General features: G+C 50.9%; 1 protein-coding gene across 1 annotated transcript in view; it reads left to right on the top strand.

Moving 5' to 3' along the window:
• Nucleotides 1-18,447, top strand: part of CNGB1 (cyclic nucleotide gated channel beta 1) — a 27,253-nt gene extending 8,806 nt beyond the window's left edge. Inside the window, exons 15-35 of the mRNA XM_017824174.1 lie at nt 222-262; nt 1,859-1,982; nt 2,334-2,423; nt 3,426-3,657; nt 5,009-5,141; nt 7,708-7,779; nt 8,885-9,042; nt 9,192-9,371; nt 10,083-10,291; nt 11,128-11,178; nt 11,294-11,380; nt 11,746-11,810; nt 12,208-12,330; nt 12,837-12,978; nt 13,212-13,371; nt 13,928-14,025; nt 14,110-14,193; nt 14,564-14,682; nt 15,278-15,424; nt 15,863-16,058; nt 17,204-18,447. Coding sequence (XP_017679663.1) covers nt 222-262; nt 1,859-1,982; nt 2,334-2,423; nt 3,426-3,657; nt 5,009-5,141; nt 7,708-7,779; nt 8,885-9,042; nt 9,192-9,371; nt 10,083-10,291; nt 11,128-11,178; nt 11,294-11,380; nt 11,746-11,810; nt 12,208-12,330; nt 12,837-12,978; nt 13,212-13,371; nt 13,928-14,025; nt 14,110-14,193; nt 14,564-14,682; nt 15,278-15,424; nt 15,863-16,058; nt 17,204-17,416 — 2,724 coding nt within the window. The 3' untranslated portion in view covers nt 17,417-18,447. The remainder of the gene's footprint in view (nt 1-221; nt 263-1,858; nt 1,983-2,333; nt 2,424-3,425; nt 3,658-5,008; nt 5,142-7,707; nt 7,780-8,884; nt 9,043-9,191; nt 9,372-10,082; nt 10,292-11,127; nt 11,179-11,293; nt 11,381-11,745; nt 11,811-12,207; nt 12,331-12,836; nt 12,979-13,211; nt 13,372-13,927; nt 14,026-14,109; nt 14,194-14,563; nt 14,683-15,277; nt 15,425-15,862; nt 16,059-17,203) is intronic.
• Nucleotides 18,448-18,453: the final 6 nt, after the last annotated feature.

Below are 18,453 nucleotides of genomic sequence, written 5' to 3'. Positions count from 1 at the left end.
AGGAAGAGAAGAAGGAGGAGGAGGAGAAGAAGGAGGAGAAGAAGGTGGAGGAAGAGAAGAAGGAGGAGGAGGAGAAGAAGGAGGAGAAGAAGGTGGAGGAAGAGAAGAAGGAGGAGGAGAAGAAGAAGGAGGAAAAGAAGAAGGAGGAGAAGAAGAAGAAGGAGAAGAAGAAGGAGAAGAAGAGAAAAAAAGAGGGGGAGAACAGGAAAGAGGAGAAGAGGAAAGAGGAAAAGAGGAAAGAGGAGGAGGAGGAGAGTGCAGAGTGAGTGTCTCCCGTTGCCTTAATGGCTTTGTTGGAAAGGAGCGTGAACGCAGCTGTTGTTTCAACTGCGTTCACGAGCCAGAGAGGCTGAAACACCCATGGACGAGCGAGCTCCTCCTGGCAGAGCGGAGCTCCCAGCCTGGCTGGCAGCTGTGCTGTGCTGCACTGGGGAGGGATGCGTGCGGGAGGGATGGGTGAGAAGGGAGGGATGCTTTTGCAAGCCGGCTCATCCCAGGGCTCGCTGCTGACGCGGCACCTGGCGACAGGCGAGAGTCTCCTGGTGACACGGGCTCCATCTCCACCGAGGCCGCCCGTGGCAACCGCGGCCCCCGGGCATCCCCCCGCGGGTCCGGCGGCTCCATCGGGAGGCGGGAGCGCCCAGCTCCGGGAGAGGGTCCATGCTATTTAAACCCACATCCATCAATTCAGGGCAGTCGGAATTGTTATGGGTGCCACAGAGCTGAATGTAAAGAGAGGATTATGTGTTCTGCCTGGAAATACTGCTTAATGCAAGTAGGTACAATTTTACATTTTTTCCTGTTGTAGAAAATACACGAGTTCTTGTCAGGCAGGTAGTGACTTTGGTCTAGGTGGTGTTGAGAGACATCTTTCTGCTTAGTTAGGTAGTTTGCTCGGATTTCACATGAGATAAACATTCAGGGATTTATTACCTGATGTTACAATATTATTCTCTGTTAATTCCTCTAAAGTAGCCAGATTTTCAGGAAGAAGCTGAAAACGCTTGATTATTCACTATCAGACCCATATGTTTGTATTTCATCAAAATCTGTTCCTGAAGCTTCACTATAGAAACTTGAGCTTCAGTTGTGGGGTGAATGAGATGATGCTTCATATTTCAATGTGTTTGTTTATTGGGAAACAAGAGAGAAACCAACAGGTTTTCTAGATAAGGATGGAAGGACTTACAATTGTGTTTAAAGGGAGCATAATTAAAATTAAAAAGGGGGGGAATTATTAAAAATACTTTTAAAAATACCTTGGAAAACAACAGGTTTTGAAGACATGGAGGTAAAAGAGAAAGAGCAACCACTCCTCGTGACATACCTTTTCTGACTTTGCACCTGCTAAGGATACAGAAAGATGGTTTCTCGATTTTCATGCATTTAGCTGTCTTAAAATTTTTCTCATTGTCACCTATCCCTGCTTTGCATTTCTTTCCAGGAAGGAACAAATCAGGAGATAAGTGCACAGAGCCACATGTGAAGTGCTTATTTTCAGTTATAGGCTATATTAAAGCAATAAATTAGATCTTGTGAACCCCTTTGTCAGAATGGTGGAGCTGAGGTCTGCACTTGCTGCTGAAAGAAAATGAGAATTATGTGTCCTGGTAGTGCCTTGCACAGGCAAACATGGGATTTGGATGGTGCTTTTGGGAAAGCCCTGCCTGGAAATTAGGCTTTGGGCTTTTTATTTGGCAAATTTTAATTATATGAGAAATGATTATGCACAGGAGGAGAAACATGCTGCTTGCATCTTTCTGCCTCTGCAATTTTAGCTTGTGCACATGCAATGCCCTGCTTTGTCTATGCACCTCTCACCTGGTCTCCTACACAGTATTTTTTCTCTCCCTCCCAGGTCCCTGCTCTCTTCTCTCCCAACTACCAATGGTGTGGATGAATCCTACATTGCCGAGGAGGCCCTCAAGTTTGAGCAGCAGGCAGTAGCTGAGATAAGTAACCTCGAAGGTGCTCTTGTACAGGTATGGCATCGCTCCCTGCCTGGGCTCAGGTCTGCAATGAGCTCTTGCTGTCCAGTGAGTACCAGGGGCTCAGAGTTTGTCCAGGGGGATGCAGTGCCCTGGGAGGAGCAGGAACTGGGCTGGGCACTGGACGTGTTTCCCACCAAGATGTCCCCATCCCTGAAGCTGAGCCAGCAGCATTAGCTGTGGATGGAGGGGGGGCTGTTTCACTCTACAAAGTTGTCACTGAACAAGAAGCTGAGAGTCTGGCAAAGAGGGTCGATATGGGGAATCCAGTCAAGCTGCAAAATTTGCTCTTTTACTAACAGAGTAGGGCTTTTTCTCCTTAAAATGGCTTTTTTCATTTTGAAGGTGGAAGAGAAGACAGCTGAAGCTGCTGAAACCAATGCTGAAGGTATAACATGTAGCAGTATAACACCAAATGGGGATGAATCAAAGCAGGCAATGTGATGCCTGATGGGAGGAGAATCCAGCTTCTCCTTCCCTGCTGTTGGGGAGCAGGCAGCTGAGTTCTCTGCAGCATGGGCCTGCATGGGCAGTTGGGGCTTTTCACTGGGGTAAAGCATCCCGTGGGCACAGCATCCCGAGGGTGCAGCATGGTGGCAACATTGGCATGGGCTGGAGCCAGCTCTGAATGGCTGGTGCTTGTGCAGTGCTGAGTCCTGCTGATTAAGCAATCCCTGACGTGAAATTAGGGTTTCTCCTTCAGCTGGAGAAAGCACAGGGATAAAAAGGATTTTCTCTACCACTTTGATTTGGGGAATAACAGGTGGCATAAAGAACATTTTAATGTAGCCTTTTAGGAAGCAATGGGTTGGCAATGAAAATTAGATGGTGAACTCCCATCACAGCCTGAGCGAGCAAAGGTAGGTCCTGGCATAACTGCACAGATGTCAGGGAGTTGCACAGGGAATGGCTTGCCCTGAGTCTTGGTGCAGGCTGATGCAGACCATGCAGGGCACCCCCATTTTGCAGCAATGCTAGAAAATGCTGGTTCATCAGGAACTACAGTGATAGAACAAGGAGTAATGGGTAAAAATTGAAGGAGGAGAAATTTAGGTTAGATAAAAGGAAGAAATTCTTTATTGTGAGGGTGATGAGATACCGGAACAGGGAGGTTGTGGATGGCAGTGTTCCAGGCCAGGTTGGATAAGGCTTCGGGCAACCTGGTCTAGTGGGAGGTGTCCCTGCCCATGGCAGGGGAGGATGGGACTAGATGACCTCCAAGGTCATTCCAACCCTTAACATTCTGTGATTCTATAAAAAAGGGCACAGTAGGACGGCCACCACTGCAGCCCTGTGCTGCCAACACCTGTGAGCAGCGGGGCAGCCCCAGTGCCCGCGGCAGCCCCGCGTTTTTTTAACCGCGACGTAAAACCACTCAAAACCACTCTGTGTTTTGTTGCAGCTTCAGATGCCTTGTACTTTGCTTGAAGCACCTAGGCTCCTAGCAGCATGGCCAGGCGGGCCCGGGACGTCGAGCTAGACCAGCTGGTGCATGACAAGCCGCTCGATGGCGGGGAGCCCTCCCCTGCCAGCCGCGGGGCCCTAGAGCTGCTCCCCAATGTCCCCAGCTACCGAGCCGCCGCCTCCCGCGCCCCCGTCCCTGCCGCCAGCAGGCCAAAGGCCGGAGTTGTCAACCCCAATTTTTGCCATGAGGAGCAATCCCCTCTAGGTATTAGAGATGAGTTGGCTTTGACGACGGGCTTTGCGTAGAGACGGGCAGGGGGTGACTCCCGGAGTAGTCGCTTTTTGTTGCTTTCGGAGGGAGAAAAAAAAAATTAAAATTAAAGGCCGGTTTCTTGTTGCGGCCCGGGGGTTGGGGGAAAAAAATTCCTTTTTTTTTTTGTTTTTGTTTCTTCCTTTTTTGCTTTTTTAGCTAACTCTACAGAGCGTTTGCAAATGCTGTGTGTTTTGACCTGCTCTGTCAAAAGCTCTCCCGAAGGACCTGCAGGCAGAGGGTGCAATATCACCACACACACTGTTTTCTCTCTAGCATTCATGCAACCTGCTCATACTACGAGGACAGGAAGGTGGAGGCTTGCTGTTCATGGCTTTCTGCCTTTTCTGCAGCTTTGCTTTGCTTTGTTTTTCACCAGCAAGTCAAATTCTGCTGCTTTTCCTTACATGCAACAGGATTTTAACTTTGCAACCCGAACAGGCAGATTTCTCGGGGATTTAATCAAGCCGAGCTCTGATCCACTAGTTCCACATCAGCATGAAACAGGAGGGGGTGCACAGGGTCTTTCAGATGTGTGAAAACCTCCCACAGAAGAAATCCTGCAGGAACTCATTGTATTTTGTTAAATGGCTAAGAAAAGAGATGACACTTCACAGCCAAGCCAACTGTGGGGCCTGGCCAAGGCAACTCGCAGCACCATTTTCTTCTTTGGACAACTGGCATCTTTCTTTACCCACTAAAAACATCCAACCCTCCTGCTTCTAACCCTGCCTGTGGCAGGAAGCAGTTATTACCTCTGCAAAAGAGAGAAGCCATAAATATTTATTTAAATAGTGCCTTATTCTGCATGAAAAGCAAGTGCTGTGTGATTTGGAGCTGTCATGATCCACATGTTTATGTTCAGAAGACCCAAGAGAATTTCTAGACCCTGGAAGGCAAGTTTGCACTTGGAAATCCTGTGTCCCTGCATAACACCTATAGCTGGGAATCCTAATCTCCATTGTTCTCCAAACCATGGGAACCCAACACCCAGATGGAGTAGATGAAATCACTGCAATCTGGGCATGCAGAAGGGAAGCAGGTTGGTTTTTTTTAAGTTTTTAAAACTTGGGAAAAAAAAAAAAAAAAAAAAAAAAAAAAGAGAGAGAGAAAGAAATACTCCAAACTGTTAGGAGAAAGGAGTACCAGGCGAGAAGGGAATGGAGGGAGAAGGAGAGTCCTCCCAGCACACTGCAAGGTCTGAGGGCAGCACTGCGGCAGCAATGGGGTTTAGGGAGCCATCCTGGCTGCAGCCAGGGCTCTGCACCCCCCTCACCTGCAACTATTGTCCTTCCCCACGGAGCAGGTAATTACCCCACCGTGGAGATCAAGGATGTGGACAGCCGAGGCGATGCTGCAGAGAACGATGGTACCCACTTGCCGGTGCCCGCTGCCAGCGCTCCCAACAGGCTGGCGGTGCCCGGCGCAGCATCCCCCAGGTATGGCTCTGCCCAGACGCGGTCCCCGGCCCCGGGGGTCTCACCCCCTGGTGGTGCCAGTACAGGAAAATTTCTGTAACCATACGGAGCAGCCCACTTCCAGCAGGTTTGGACAGTGAGCCAGGGTGATGTGCGTGGGGCGGGAGTCGCCCCTGTGCACGGCAGAGGAGATGGCAAAAGCCTCACCTGCTGTTTGCATTTTTTTAATTAAGTGGTTAAATTTTGTTTAAGGCTTTTGAGGGCCAGGGACAGCCCTGTCTGTGTGTCCTCCTGGAGATGGGCTCGATCCCCAGGCCATGATTGGATCCCATTTGTCTGTTGTCTCAAGTGTCTGTGCTCCCAAATTCAGAGCGTGGGGAGTTTGTATGCTGGATCTGGGCCTTCATCACAAACCCTATAATTTTCTTGTATTTTTGCTGAAAGGGTTTGCAGCATCTCCCCCTGGGTTTGTGCTTTCAGATGGATGGCAGATGCCCCTTTCCTTGAAGTGTTCAAGGCCAGGTTGGATGGGGCTTTGAGCAACCTGACCTAGTGGAAGGTGTCCCTGCCTGTCACAGGGGATTGGACTTTTAAGGTCCCTTCCAAAACATTCAGTGATTCTATTCTCAGAGGGATTAAAACTGAGCTTTAAAATTTAGGCTGGAGGAAGCTGATGCTTTTTTGTCTGTTGTTGGGGTGGGTTTTTTCGAAGTTCATTCTTGCAGAGGATTAAAATTCAAAACCAAAGTGGTTTTTTCCATGCTGAAAACCCTATAGTCATTCTCACTTAATAATTTAGATCTTTTAATAAACAAGCTCCTGGAGGACCAAATGAAATGGCGAAAATGTCCATAATCCAGCCTGTTGAACAGCTTTTCAAACTGGGAAAGAAGAGCCCCAAGGCTTCATGTACAATCTCTGCAGTGCAAATACTGACAGCATTGAGTATATTTGCAGTTACACATGTGAGCATATAAACCTTTCTGCTGTGTCTCCAGGGACTGTCTCAAAACAACACTGGAGGAGGTCCCTTGGTAGAGCTGGAGATTTTTAAAGGCAAGAAACTGCCGTTCTCCTACACAAAAAAATAAAATTTAATCATTCTGAACCAGAAGAAAAATGCTCCTCTCCTGCTGGTTTTTCCAGAGTAAGAGGACATCAGTTCTTCATTGAGCAGTCACCCAGTTATCCCTAAGTCACTTCTATTGGCCACAGTCTTGAGTTATTTCCTACATGGGTCTGTGAAGGATTAGAGTGAACGTGGTTTGGACAGAGTCATAAAAGACTCACCGTTAATGAGCCACACGTTGTGTAACTGGAGCCTCAAAACATGCTGTTGCAGACAGTAAATACCAGGATATTCCAGCTGATCCCATATGGGCAGGGACCCTGCGCGTCCCACACGTCCAGGCAGGCGCAGGACAGCCGGATGCCGATGGCCTCTGGCTGCAGCATTCCAAGGGCCACAAAAACAGAGCAATGTTTGGGCTGTGACGTGGCCTTCTGTCCCAGCTGGCTGTGCAGTGGGTGGTTGTGTGTGGGCCAGGTGCTGCAGAGTCTCCCTGACAGAGCAAGAGCCTATCAGTGTGGGCATCCTGGGCTTGATCAGGGATGAGGACGGGCCAGTGGGGCAGCATGGTACCCTGAGGGCACAGAGGCAGGGGAAGGGCAGCTGGAGGCTGGTGAGAGGTGATGGATGTTGTCCTAACAACGATACAGACCCTGGCAGGACTATTTCTCCAAGTAGGGTTTTGGAAACCTCTCCACTGACATATGAAAGTACCAGTGGGGCTGGTGGTTTTCTTCCACCCCCCTGCTGCTGTGCACTTGGGGAATGAAAGTTTATGAGTCTTGTTTACCTGCTCTCCCTCCCAGCAGGACACACCTGAGAGCCAGTGAGGCTGGAGGTGGTGGGCTCACAGCATTTGGCATTCTTCAAGAGACTTGTGATGGCAGGACAACCTCCCTGCAAGTGTCCTGCTTGTTCCTGCTCCACATGCAGCACTGAGCCATTTTGTACCAGGGCCAGTGGGATCAGCAGCTGTGGGGGCAGGAGACCATTTCTTTGTTGCAGCTGAAATGCTGGGCTTGGTGAAGGTTTGCAAACCAGTCCAAATTTTGTTGTGATTGCCATCTTCATATTCAGCTCTCCTTCTGCCACTTTGCCTGCCCACATGTAAGGAAGTTGTCTCAGAAAACCATCTGTGCCAAGGGGAGCCACCAGCTGTGTTAGGACACATAGGTATTCCTGGGATTGCACTTTCCTTGCCTGCCACTTGAAGTGCAGTGATGTGACAGTGCAGCACTGAGGACAAGCACAGAGTAGTGCCTGCCCTCTATACATCTTGCCAGGTGTCCCAAACGGGTTCCAAAGTGGGCTGGGTGGCTGTATGCCTATGGAGCCAAGGGCTCAGTGGTCACTGGGAAGAAACATGGCTTTAGCAGCAAAGGAAAAGGGGAAAACTGACCCTAGCAGGAGAAGGGGAAGGGGAAAACAGATGACCCCTGGGAGGAAGAGGAGGAGGGAGAAGAGCTGGCTGAGGATGGGAGACAAGCTGATCCTTGGTCGCTGTGTTTGTGTCTGCAGGAGGAGGCGACTGGTCCCAGAGGATGGTCTGGATGAGGGACTGGTGAGCTGGGACGAGGAGCAGAGGGAAAGGTGCGTGGTGGGACCTGGGGGCTCCAGATCAGCTGAATTCCAGGGGTTTGGATCCTGGGACTCGGGTGAAAATAACAAAGATCCTACAAGTGCCAGGATACCAAAGGGAGAGGGAGCCATGCCCGCAGTGGTTCTAGTGCTGCTTAACGAGGAAAGCACCCCCTCTCCAAAAATTATGATCGTGGTGCTCACTGGAGCAGAAACTGTTCTCTTGTTTTTCCTGTATACATGTAGAAATATCCTCTTTAACTCTAGGTGTAACTGCAGAGAAAATGCACCTTTGATCTACATATGCTATAGCACTGTGGGGACACCTTGTTTTTACTGACTGTGGAGAAATGACCCTTTTCTTCCATGCAGAAAGTGAGCAAAAGCTGTGCATCACATACTCCAAGCCCTGGCTTCCCCACAGCCCCAGGGACAGCCTTGGAGGGAGCTGCCCTCCTTGGGAGGCACACTCCACAGGGAGCATGGTTTTGCCTTTTTCCAGTCATCACAACAAACCAGCCAGGGCTACAGCAAACGAGATTGTTTTTGTCCTCCCCCCTGCTGATGCTTCTCAGCCATGCTAAGTGAAGCATCTTGGTCTGAATCCAAACTGGTTCTAATGAAGAGGCTGAAAAGAGAAGATATAGTTTATAAATTCAGGGGCTTGATGCACATTTTCACCCCATAGTTCTTCCAAAATCGTATTCTCCCAAGCACATGCAATCCAGCCTGGGATCTTGGTGCTTCCCAAGCCTCCTGACAGCATCTCGCATCCCAGGGAACAGATGAGGCTCAGGTTCGTGCTGCTCGATGATCTTTTACTGAAACCACCTTAGCTTGTGTTCTTCTCATTAGACAGTACCCAAATAAATATGGGTAAATCCTAATTCAGGTCCTATGAGTTAAAGGATGGGTCATGGCCGTGGTTCAAGGCCAGGATGGATGGGGCTTGGAGAAACCTGGTCTACTGGAAGGTGTCCCTGCCCATGGCAGAGGGGTTGGTATGAGTTGAGCTTTAAGGTCAGTTCCAAGCCAAACCATTCCAGGATTCTGTGATTCTGTGAACCTGCCCTGGTGTTTTCCTGCCTGCATGAAACACCCGATGGTTTGCCCGCAGCCTGCCCGAGCGCATCGGCTCGGCCACGAGCCTGAGCAGTGCCATCATCAACACCCGGCTCCAGGAACTGGTGAAGCTCTTCAAAGAGAGGACCGAGAAGGTGAAAGAGAAGCTGATTGACCCCGATGTCACCTCGGATGACGAGAGCCCTGTGGCATGTGAGTTCCAGCGGGGCTGGGAGCGTTCCGCTGGTGGGTCCCCACGCACGCTGTGTTTTCCAGGAGACAGATGTTTTGTTTACAGTTTAAAGACCTTAAAACAAATTGCAGTAACAAAATTTTTTTTTCTCCACTTTAACCTCTCCCAGCGCCCGCTAAGCCAGCGCCTGCAGCAGCCCCGGTGCCTCCCCCGGGAGGGGAGGTGGAGGGGGACAAGCCATCAGGGGATGACCACTACTGTGAGATGCTGTGCTGCACCTTCAAGTACCGGCCCTGGCTGGACCGCCTGAAAAGCTACCAGTTCCCCAGCAGCATCGACCCACTCACCAGTGAGTGATGGAGCACAGCCTCATGCCTGGGCTGGGGGCAAGCTGGTGGGACCAGGGGAGAGGGGATGGGCAGGGGAGAAGGTGCAGGAGAGGAGATCTTATAGATCTTACAGAACTAAGCAAGAAGCAACTTAGCTTTCACTAAAGCCTAGAGTTTTAAATCCCGCTGCAAGGCATAGGCTTTCCTAAATATTTCCTGACAGCTGTGGGTGTCAGGAGCACAGCCAGGCAGGGAAGGGACAGCCACCTTCTGCTTTCAGGCTTTTTAGTGGGAAAACACTGTCCCTGTGGTGTGGATACCCCAAATAAAAATAAAAGTCACAAAAGAAATATCAGCTGCCTGGTGGCTACTCCACAGGAGCCCAGCTCTTTCCTTAGCCTCTGCTATTCCCCATCCCTTTGGAAACCCCTGGGCTCAGGCCATCAGTTCAGCATGGCTGCAGGGGGAAAAGCAAAACAGGGAAGTCTGTGTTGTGGCAGCAAAGGAAAAGCAAACCTAGTTGAATGAGCAAAGCTGGAAGCTTCCCAACAAAACACGGTGTGCTCTGTGACTGGTGCTGTTCACTCTGCACCAGAGCCCAGCTCACCTGCGGCTAAATGCTGTCACCAAGAGACCTCCTGCAGGGTTCCAAGCTGTGCTCAGGGCAGGTCAGGGCATGAAAACCCTGGGATGTCTGCCCAGCTGACTGTGGTGCTGTTCCCTGTGTGCAGATCTGATGTATGTGCTGTGGCTGTTCTTCGTTGTCATGGCCTGGAACTGGAACTGCTGGTTGATCCCCGTCCGCTGGGCTTTCCCCTACCAGACCCCAGCAAATATCCACTGCTGGCTGCTGGTGGACTACCTGTGCGACCTCATCTACCTGCTGGACATCCTCGTTTTCCAGACCCGGCTGCAGTTCGTCCAGGGGGGAGACATCATCGTGAGTGGCACACGCTGCATCCACCACTGCGGGGACCGGCTGGGGGGGCCTCCCATCCCCATCCTCAGACCTCTGACTTGAGCTCTCCCACCACAGCTGTGGACACTCTTGGAGACTGCAAGCATCTCTCCTGACACGTGGTGGATAAGCCAGCTATCTTTTTGTCTGCCAAACACATTATTTGTCCCCTAAAGGCAATACCAGCCCATCTAGAAAATGCATGGTCCGTGGCAGCCCCGTTCCTGGGAAGGGATGCCAGGAGGGTGCTGCTCTGTGGGGTTGTTCTGCCCATGGTGTGAGGTGCTCACTGACCAGCCCTGGTGTGGTTGTGCCCTGCTAACCATGGGCATGGGCATAAAAAACTCTTGAGTTTGATTTTCAGGAGCAGGCTGGGCAGAATGCATTAGCAATTGCAATCTGAACACATAGATCACGTGCCTGAGAAGAGGGAAAGCCCTTGATTTTGTTTCCAAATTCAGTTAAATAAGCTGTGAAAAATCAAACCTTGAGGGTACAGCCTTCCCATGGCCATGCAGATGCTCAGGCAGGCAGGTTTCTCCTGTAAACTCTGGTTTTTGTGAGGTTGCCACTGTGATGTGCTTTCTCTGGGATGCAAAACAAGCACAGGATGTCCAAAGATAGGATGGGAAGATGGCATATGGCCAGGTCTTCTGCTTGTCTTGTTCTGCTCCCATTCCTGGAAATGAAGGGAAAATCTTCCCTGTTATGGTGCAGAAAGGGAAAACCAGGCATGAGCATGTTGGCCATGACTTTGCTTTCTGTAAGCAACGATCAATCTTCCCCTCTCTCTCTCTCTTCTTCCTGTTCCCAACCAGACTGATAAAAAGGCCATGAAAGAGAACTACCTGAGATCACAACGTTTTAAGGTTTGCCATAATTTTATATATTAATCTGAATCTTTAATCTGCCCCGTGGTTTGCAGCCCCATCCCAGTGCACCTGCAGGTCCCCTCAGAGGCTTCTCTTTTTGTGTGGATTTCAGATGGATGTGCTGTGCCTCCTGCCCCTGGATTTCTTCTACTTCAAAATTGGTGTCAACCCACTCCTGCGCTTCCCTCGATGTCTGAAGGTGAGTTGGAGTTTACAAAATCAGGCAGAATAGCACCTACAGTGGATTTGGAGGAGTTCTGTGCTGCTGGTGTGAACTGTGGCTTGCTAAACTCGTTAATAATGACAAGAGGATTGTAAAATGTAAGGGAAGTCTTATCCCAAAGGCTTTGCAGTGCTGTTTGCCAAATCTTCATTTCAATACTAAGCCATGCTCACATTTGAATAGAAGGGCACTTATAGATGGACCCAAATCTGTCCGTGGCAGCCTGTGCTGCAAGGGGGCTGCAAGAGGGAAGCAGAGGGGCAGTGGGGCTTTATGGGGAGGGGACTGTCCCAGTGGGGGCTGCAGGAAGCTGGAGCATGTTGCTTTCCTTCTCCTCCCAGTACATGGCCTTCTTCGAGTTCAACAACCGCCTGGAGGCCATCCTGACCAAGGCATACATCTACAGGTGAGGGGGGGCCAAGGGAAGGAGGGAGTGTGGAGTTGCTGTTTGCCACTGGGGAGGAAGATTCACTTTGGTGTGCACCAGTTCTGGGCTCCTGGGTTATTTTCCTGCCACCCCTGGGCTGGCTGATGTGGATGTTGGCTGATGAAGCAGCATGTGGGGCTCCCCAAGCCCATGTGGGTAGGATCATCTCTCTCACAGTTTTTTCTGGCTCTTCTAGAGCTGCGGGGCTGCAGGAGGGAACACGTATGTTTGGGTGCTCTGTGATTCCTGCAATGGCAGGACTTCTCTCTCATCGTTTTGAGGCTCCTTGTGATGCTGGGGGTGGTAGTGGGGACATATTTCTCCCAGAAGACACCATATCATCTCCTTTTCTGCTCTCTCCTGGTTCTTTTTGCAGAGTGATTCGAACAACTGCCTACTTACTGTACAGCTTGCATGTGAACTCCTGCCTCTACTACTGGGCCTCAGCTTATGAAGGACTGGGCTCTACCACCTGGGTCTATGATGGGGAAGGAAACAGGTACAAGCCAGGGCTTGGATCTTACACAGCACAGCCTGCTGGGATGAGCTGAAATAATAAGGGATGTGTTGGGGTGCAGCTGGATTCATAAAAACCCTGGAAGGAAAGGGTTGGGAGTGCCAGGAGAAGATGTGGAGCGTCCTTTGCTAACAATTTGTTCACAAACCCTTATTCTCCCCTGATGATTTCTGAAAGTGTAAAAATGTTGCTGAAAACACATTGCTGGTTTATGGCAGTGGCGCTGTAAGGAGCAGCCAGAGCAGCTGAGCCTCCTACATGGAGGTTTCTGGAGAATCTATAGGTCCCCCTGCTCCTGTAGCACCTCCAGAAGCACCTGCAGGTGTGGTGGGGAGTCTGAAGCCCTTCAGTTTTTCCCTCTGTCACCCATAATTACTCTCAGCAGGCTCTGGCTTGCCATGGCCAGAGGATGTGAGCTCAGTGCAGAGGGGTGAAACAGGCCTTCATGCCAGAAATGCCTTCAGAGCTGCCTCCTCTTTCCCTCCCAGCTACATCCGCTGCTACTACTGGGCAGTCAAAACCCTCATCACCATCGGGGGCCTGCCAGACCCCAAGACACTGTTTGAGATTGTCTTCCAGCTGCTGAACTACTTCACAGGCGTCTTTGCTTTCTCTGTCATGATAGGGCAGGTGAGTGGGAGTCGTGGAGGGTTCCCAGCCTCAGGTGGGGATGGTTGCAGTGTGGTTGATCCACAGGTTTGCATCTTCAGGTTTGTTTTTCCCATTTGAGGACCTGCTTGGCACTGGTGCAAGACAAAAAGTACTTGCTGGGTGCTGTTAGGGCTCAGTTTACACACTCTAGACTGCTCGAGTGATGGATAAGTGACAGCAACTAAAACTTTTCTCCCACCTCTTCCGTTCAGATGAGAGACGTGGTTGGTGCCGCTACTGCAGGGCAAACTTACTACAGGAGCTGCATGGACAGTACCATTAAATACATGAACTTCTACAAAATCCCCAGAACTGTTCAGAACCGGGTGAAAACGTGGTATGAGTACACGTGGCACTCGCAAGGCATGCTAGGTGAGACCCAGCCACTCCAAGGGCTGTGTTTTACTGTGGTTGTTTTGCAGGGCTGAAATGTTACTGTCAAATAGCTCTGCAGTTTTGGGGTGTAGGGTGACTTCTTTTGCTCTTCACTAGTGGCTCACAGCACTTTGGTGACCTGGCATCACTCATAGCACACTGAGTCCAGTGTCCCACATGCTGGTCCCTGGGGAGAGGGCAGTGACTGGCAATCACTGGCCAGAATGTGTCCAGCAGCAAAGATACCAGCTCACCGTACCAGGCAGGACCAGGACCTCGGTGCCCATCCTCCTGGGCAAGAAAGATGATGGCTTGGGCTCAGTGGTGTGTCTGACAGCCATCAGGGCAGGGATAACGTGAAGGGTGGTTCTCCATTGCCCCTTGGATTTAGACCTGCAGGTTGCTGGGTGGGCAGAGGCTGGAGGGGACCCTTCTGGGAGAGCTGGCTCCTGCCCTCTGCCACTGGAATGTGAGTTGCTTCCCTACTGCCACGTCAAGGACGTGCTCTCATATCAAGAGCTGGAAACAGCCAGTTTTCTGCTTTGTCTCACAGATGAGTCAGAGCTGCTGGTGCAGCTACCAGACAAGATGAGGCTGGACATCGCCATCGATGTGAACTACAACATCGTGAGCAAAGTGGCCCTTTTCCAGGTATCCCCTGCAGCACGGGTCCTGCCTGACAGAGCCTGCCATGCTGACACAGACTTACACCATGTTGGCTCTATTTTGGCTCAGGGTTGTGACAGACAGATGATCTTTGACATGCTGAAGCGGCTCAGATCGGTGGTCTACCTGCCTAATGACTACGTGTGCAAGAAGGTAATGTGACATGTGATGCTTGGGTGCCCTCCCATGCCCGGTGTTACAGCCAGGCTGTGCAGGGCACTAGGGGAAAGCCAGGCCTGGCCCATCACCCTGGTGTTGAGCCACTTCACAGGGAGGGAATTTGGAGCAAAATCGTCCTTGGTTGCAGCCATTAACAGCAGGAGACCAGGGAAGAGCCTGTTGAGCTGCAGGAGACCTTGGGGTGCTTAGATGGTGCTCGGGAGTAAACACCATCAAGACAAAGAATTTTGGGAGCTTGGAGAGGGCAGTATGGTCATGGGAGTTTCCAGCAAGATGCTGGTTAGGGCATCCATGAGGCCTCCCTGTTTCTGGGCATGCCCCCCAGCACCCCTCTTCCCTGCAGGGAGAAATAGGCCGTGAGATGTACATTATCCAGGCGGGACAAGTGCAGGTGCTGGGGGGACCCGACGGCAAATCCGTGCTGGTGACTCTGAAAGCTGGATCCGTGTTTGGAGAAATCAGGTGAGAGAAGCATTTTCAGGGAAATACACTCGTGGGCTCCGGGAGAGGAAGGTGGGAAGTGGAAGGATCAGCACCATCCCAATTATCTTTGTGATTGAGAGCCATAAACACTGGGCAGCGGCTGAGACACAGATTACAGGATTTTTCCTTGGAGCTTTTCTGCTGTTTTTGTCATCATGTTGTTTTCAGCCTGGGGAGCTGATGATGTTAAGCAGAGGTACCTGGATGGAGGGGTGAGAAAATGAATAAGAAAAGATGTTTCACAAAAAGTCTCACAACCATTTAATCCACCCATTTCATGGGCATGCAATGTCCTGTACCAGTCTGTAACACAGGGATGCTGCTGCCTCCCTACAGCCCAGCAGCCACTGGACTGGTGTAAAATGCAACATTCAAGCCTTCAAACCCCCAAATAATTTTTTATATAGTGCAGTATGCAAATTTCCTTCAAAAATTAGATATGGGAAATTCCATCGGGAGTGAAAATTACGCTCTGAGTCCTCTGAAAGAGAGAGATGGAGGCGTATAAAAGGAGACCTGAAGTTGTGCTGAGCCTGTGAACAGAAGCACTGACATCTTGCCGTGTCTCTCTCAGCTTGCTGGCGGCAGGAGGGGGAAACCGCCGAACAGCAAACGTCATAGCTCACGGCTTCGCGAACCTTTTCATTCTGGAGAAGAAGGACTTGAACGAGATTTTGGTGCACTATCCGGAGTCTCAGAAGCTGCTGCGTAAGAAGGCCAAGTGCGTGGGGTTTTTAAAAATAGCAGAGCCTGGATATCAGAATCTCAGAGGAGATTTCCCTCTGTGCGAAGCCCCGGGAAAGCTCCTGCTGCAGGTGCTGGGTTCTCTCTCCCAGAGGCGGCTCCCGCTCCGGGCTGGATCCGCTGTGCCTCGGCAGAGGGCACCCGTCCCTCGTCGCTGGGCTGGGGAGGCTGGGGCTGCCCCAGCCCTACTCTGAACCTTCGCCACTAAAAGCGGGTGGAGCTGGGGAACGAACGTGGCCAGAGTGCCTTCGTTTAAAAATCTATTAAAGTATTTAATTTTTAGCACTAATTATTCTGTCCTTCCTAAGGCATAACAAATCCCCGCCCTTTTAACGCCTGTTTTTTCCTCTCTGTAAAATCCAGCTAATAGAACACGTTCCCGGGCTGACATCATCTCTCCCTTTCCTTGCTGTAGGAAAATGCTGAAAAGCAACAACAAACCCAAAGATGAGAAGGGAGGCCCTGGAGACGCGCTGATCATTCCCCCAAAAGCTGAGACCCCGAAGCTCTTCAAGGCTGCCCTGGCTGCCACGGGGAGGATGGGGGGGAAAGGGCCGCTGGGGCGGCTCCGCTGGAGGCTGAGGGAGCTGAAGGAGATGCAGGCGGCGCAGGTCAGCATGGGAAGGATGGAAGTTTAGCTCTCCTTCTTTAGATGCCGAGTCTCTGCTCCCTCCCCCCACCACGGGCTTCAGAGTCGTTAAGGTGCCTTAAGGAAGTGAGCTCAGGTCATCAGGCACTGACACAGCGTGGGCAGATGGGAAGGGGTGACCCAACATCTCCAACAGGGCCTTGGGAGAATGCCAGTGTCCCACAGGGGTTTGTTTTGCAACACAGAAGTGTAGTACACTGACTTTTTGCCTAGCTCTGCTAAGCCTGAGTGTAATTTCTAGCTGGGCTGTAGCCACAGATGGAATGAATGCCTCTTCCATCCTGCAGAGACAGAGCCTCTCATAGTTAATCGATGTGCTGGCGGGACAGAGGGCAGTGCTGGCACCGAGCACCCACAGCCCAGTCAATATATCAAAGCTTTCCTGGCACAGCTGGGGCAGAGGCCCCCACAGCAGGCACTGCTCTCCCACTAGCTCTGCATGAAACCTCCTGCTTTTTTTTTCTTTTTTCTTCCAACTGTCTCAGCTAAACTTGAAAACAAAGTTTTGTCCTGTTGTTACTCTCCCCAGCATGGAACCACGCAGGCTATCACATCTGGACACGTAGAGGGAGGTGGAAGAGTGGCTGATAGGGAGGGGTGGCCTTGAGGCTGGGTAAACAGCCAGGGAGATGCCAGGCATAGCTGCATTTCTGCAGGCCTTCATAGAGGCACAACATTCACAAATGTGGTGTTCAGCACTAATTCACGACCAGTTCATGGCAGTGGTGAACAGAGGCACTTCAGGTTCCATAGGGTAGTGGCAACAAGACCTGTCACTGAAGGGTGCACATTTTGGGAACCAACACCACTTCTGCCACGTTTAGCCCAGATCAGCCCCTCCAGATGCTTCAGGAGCAAAGCAAGAGCTAGTGCAGGAGGTGTGAGAAGGCTCTGTTGCACTCCTCGCTATGTGTTTCCCAAGACATGCAGGATATAATCCAGCTACCCCTCTTGCAGGGGGCAACTGGCAACAAACTGACATCCCAATGTATGTGGTGGAACCACAGAACAGCTGCCTGCCTTTGCACAGCGCAGACACTCTGTTGGGGGTACTGGCCAAGTGTCTGCTAAGGTTGATTTCACCTTTTTTGTTTGTTTTTATTGCAGGGTTCCAGTTTCAGTCCAACCCCACCAAAGTCACCAGTGCACCAGAGATCGCCTGTCACCTCCCACAAAGGGCAAACCCGCCCAGGAGAAATATCCTCAGAATCTTCTGATCATTTAGTCACCGTTCGTGTGATTCCCACAGCACAAGAAGATGAGGAAATCCTCGCTGCTGAGATTTCAGAGAAAGAAGACAAAGAAAAAGGAGAGAAATGAAACAGCAGCACGTCCTGGGGCAGGCGTAGGAGTCAGGCAAATGCCTGGGGTAGCAGATTTTTGTTGTTAATGATTTCCATGCGGTGGCTGTAGGCTTTGCAATGTGCTGCGGGTAGGATCTGCCTCTCTTTTCTGTCCAGACCCTCATTCCCTGCTGATAAAACCCTCTGCCATTTGACCCAGAACCATACAAGCCTTCCATGCTCTGCAGATCAATATTTATTGAGCATCTTTATGAATTTCCCACTAAATCTCAGGCCAGCCCTCTTGCTTTGAAATCCAGCTTTATGGAGGGAGAGCTCTGGAAGAAATTGCTTTTTATGGCTCTGGATGGTTAATGAGTGTTCGGATAAAGCGTGAAGAGTTATTCACCTCTGACAGCTGAGTCACTGCTTGGCCAGAAACAATCAGGGGGAAAAAAATAATAAGGTTTCTCTGTTGGGCTCAAGGTTGACAGCGGCAGTGGAGAGTGATTCATCCGGAAAGGATGCGGACTATGCTCACAAGCCGAGCGTGGAGCAAATCACACTGTCACAAGAATGCCAAGGTCTGTCCCCGAGTGCACAGTCTGCAAGGTACTTGAGGGTCTCTGCGTGGTGCCAAGGCCACCTTGAGTTTGCCACTGGGAAGAGTTCCTGCCAGCAATCCACCCTGGGAAGGTGGTGGGGCCTCTGTCACTGCAGGGTCTTGTGGAGAGATTTGATGAGCATCTTTCGGGGATGGAGAAGCACAATCCTGGATGTTCCTGGAGTTCCTTTCTAGCCCTGGGTTTCCATGGGTGCACCAACCTGCCGCTGCTGGGAGAGATAAACAGAGGGCAGGAAGGGAGAAGCTGAGTTGGTTCCCAGCTGGGAGGGGAAAGAGAAGTGCAGTAAGTTCTCTCCTCTCCCAGACAGTGTTTCAGAGTCAGCTCAGAGTCTGTGCCACACAAGCAACTCTGCACAACCGTGCAGGTGCTCCCCTGCAGTCATTGCTGGACCTCAGTGATATCCACTTTTCCAGCAGCTGATTTCCAGCCCTTCAGTCACTTGACTGGC

Source organism: Lepidothrix coronata, unplaced genomic scaffold (assembly GCF_001604755.1).
Source record: "Lepidothrix coronata isolate B3197 unplaced genomic scaffold, Lepidothrix_coronata-1.0 Scaffold110, whole genome shotgun sequence".
NCBI lineage: Eukaryota > Metazoa > Chordata > Aves > Passeriformes > Pipridae > Lepidothrix > Lepidothrix coronata.
This window is presented reverse-complemented; position numbering and strand designations above follow the sequence as displayed.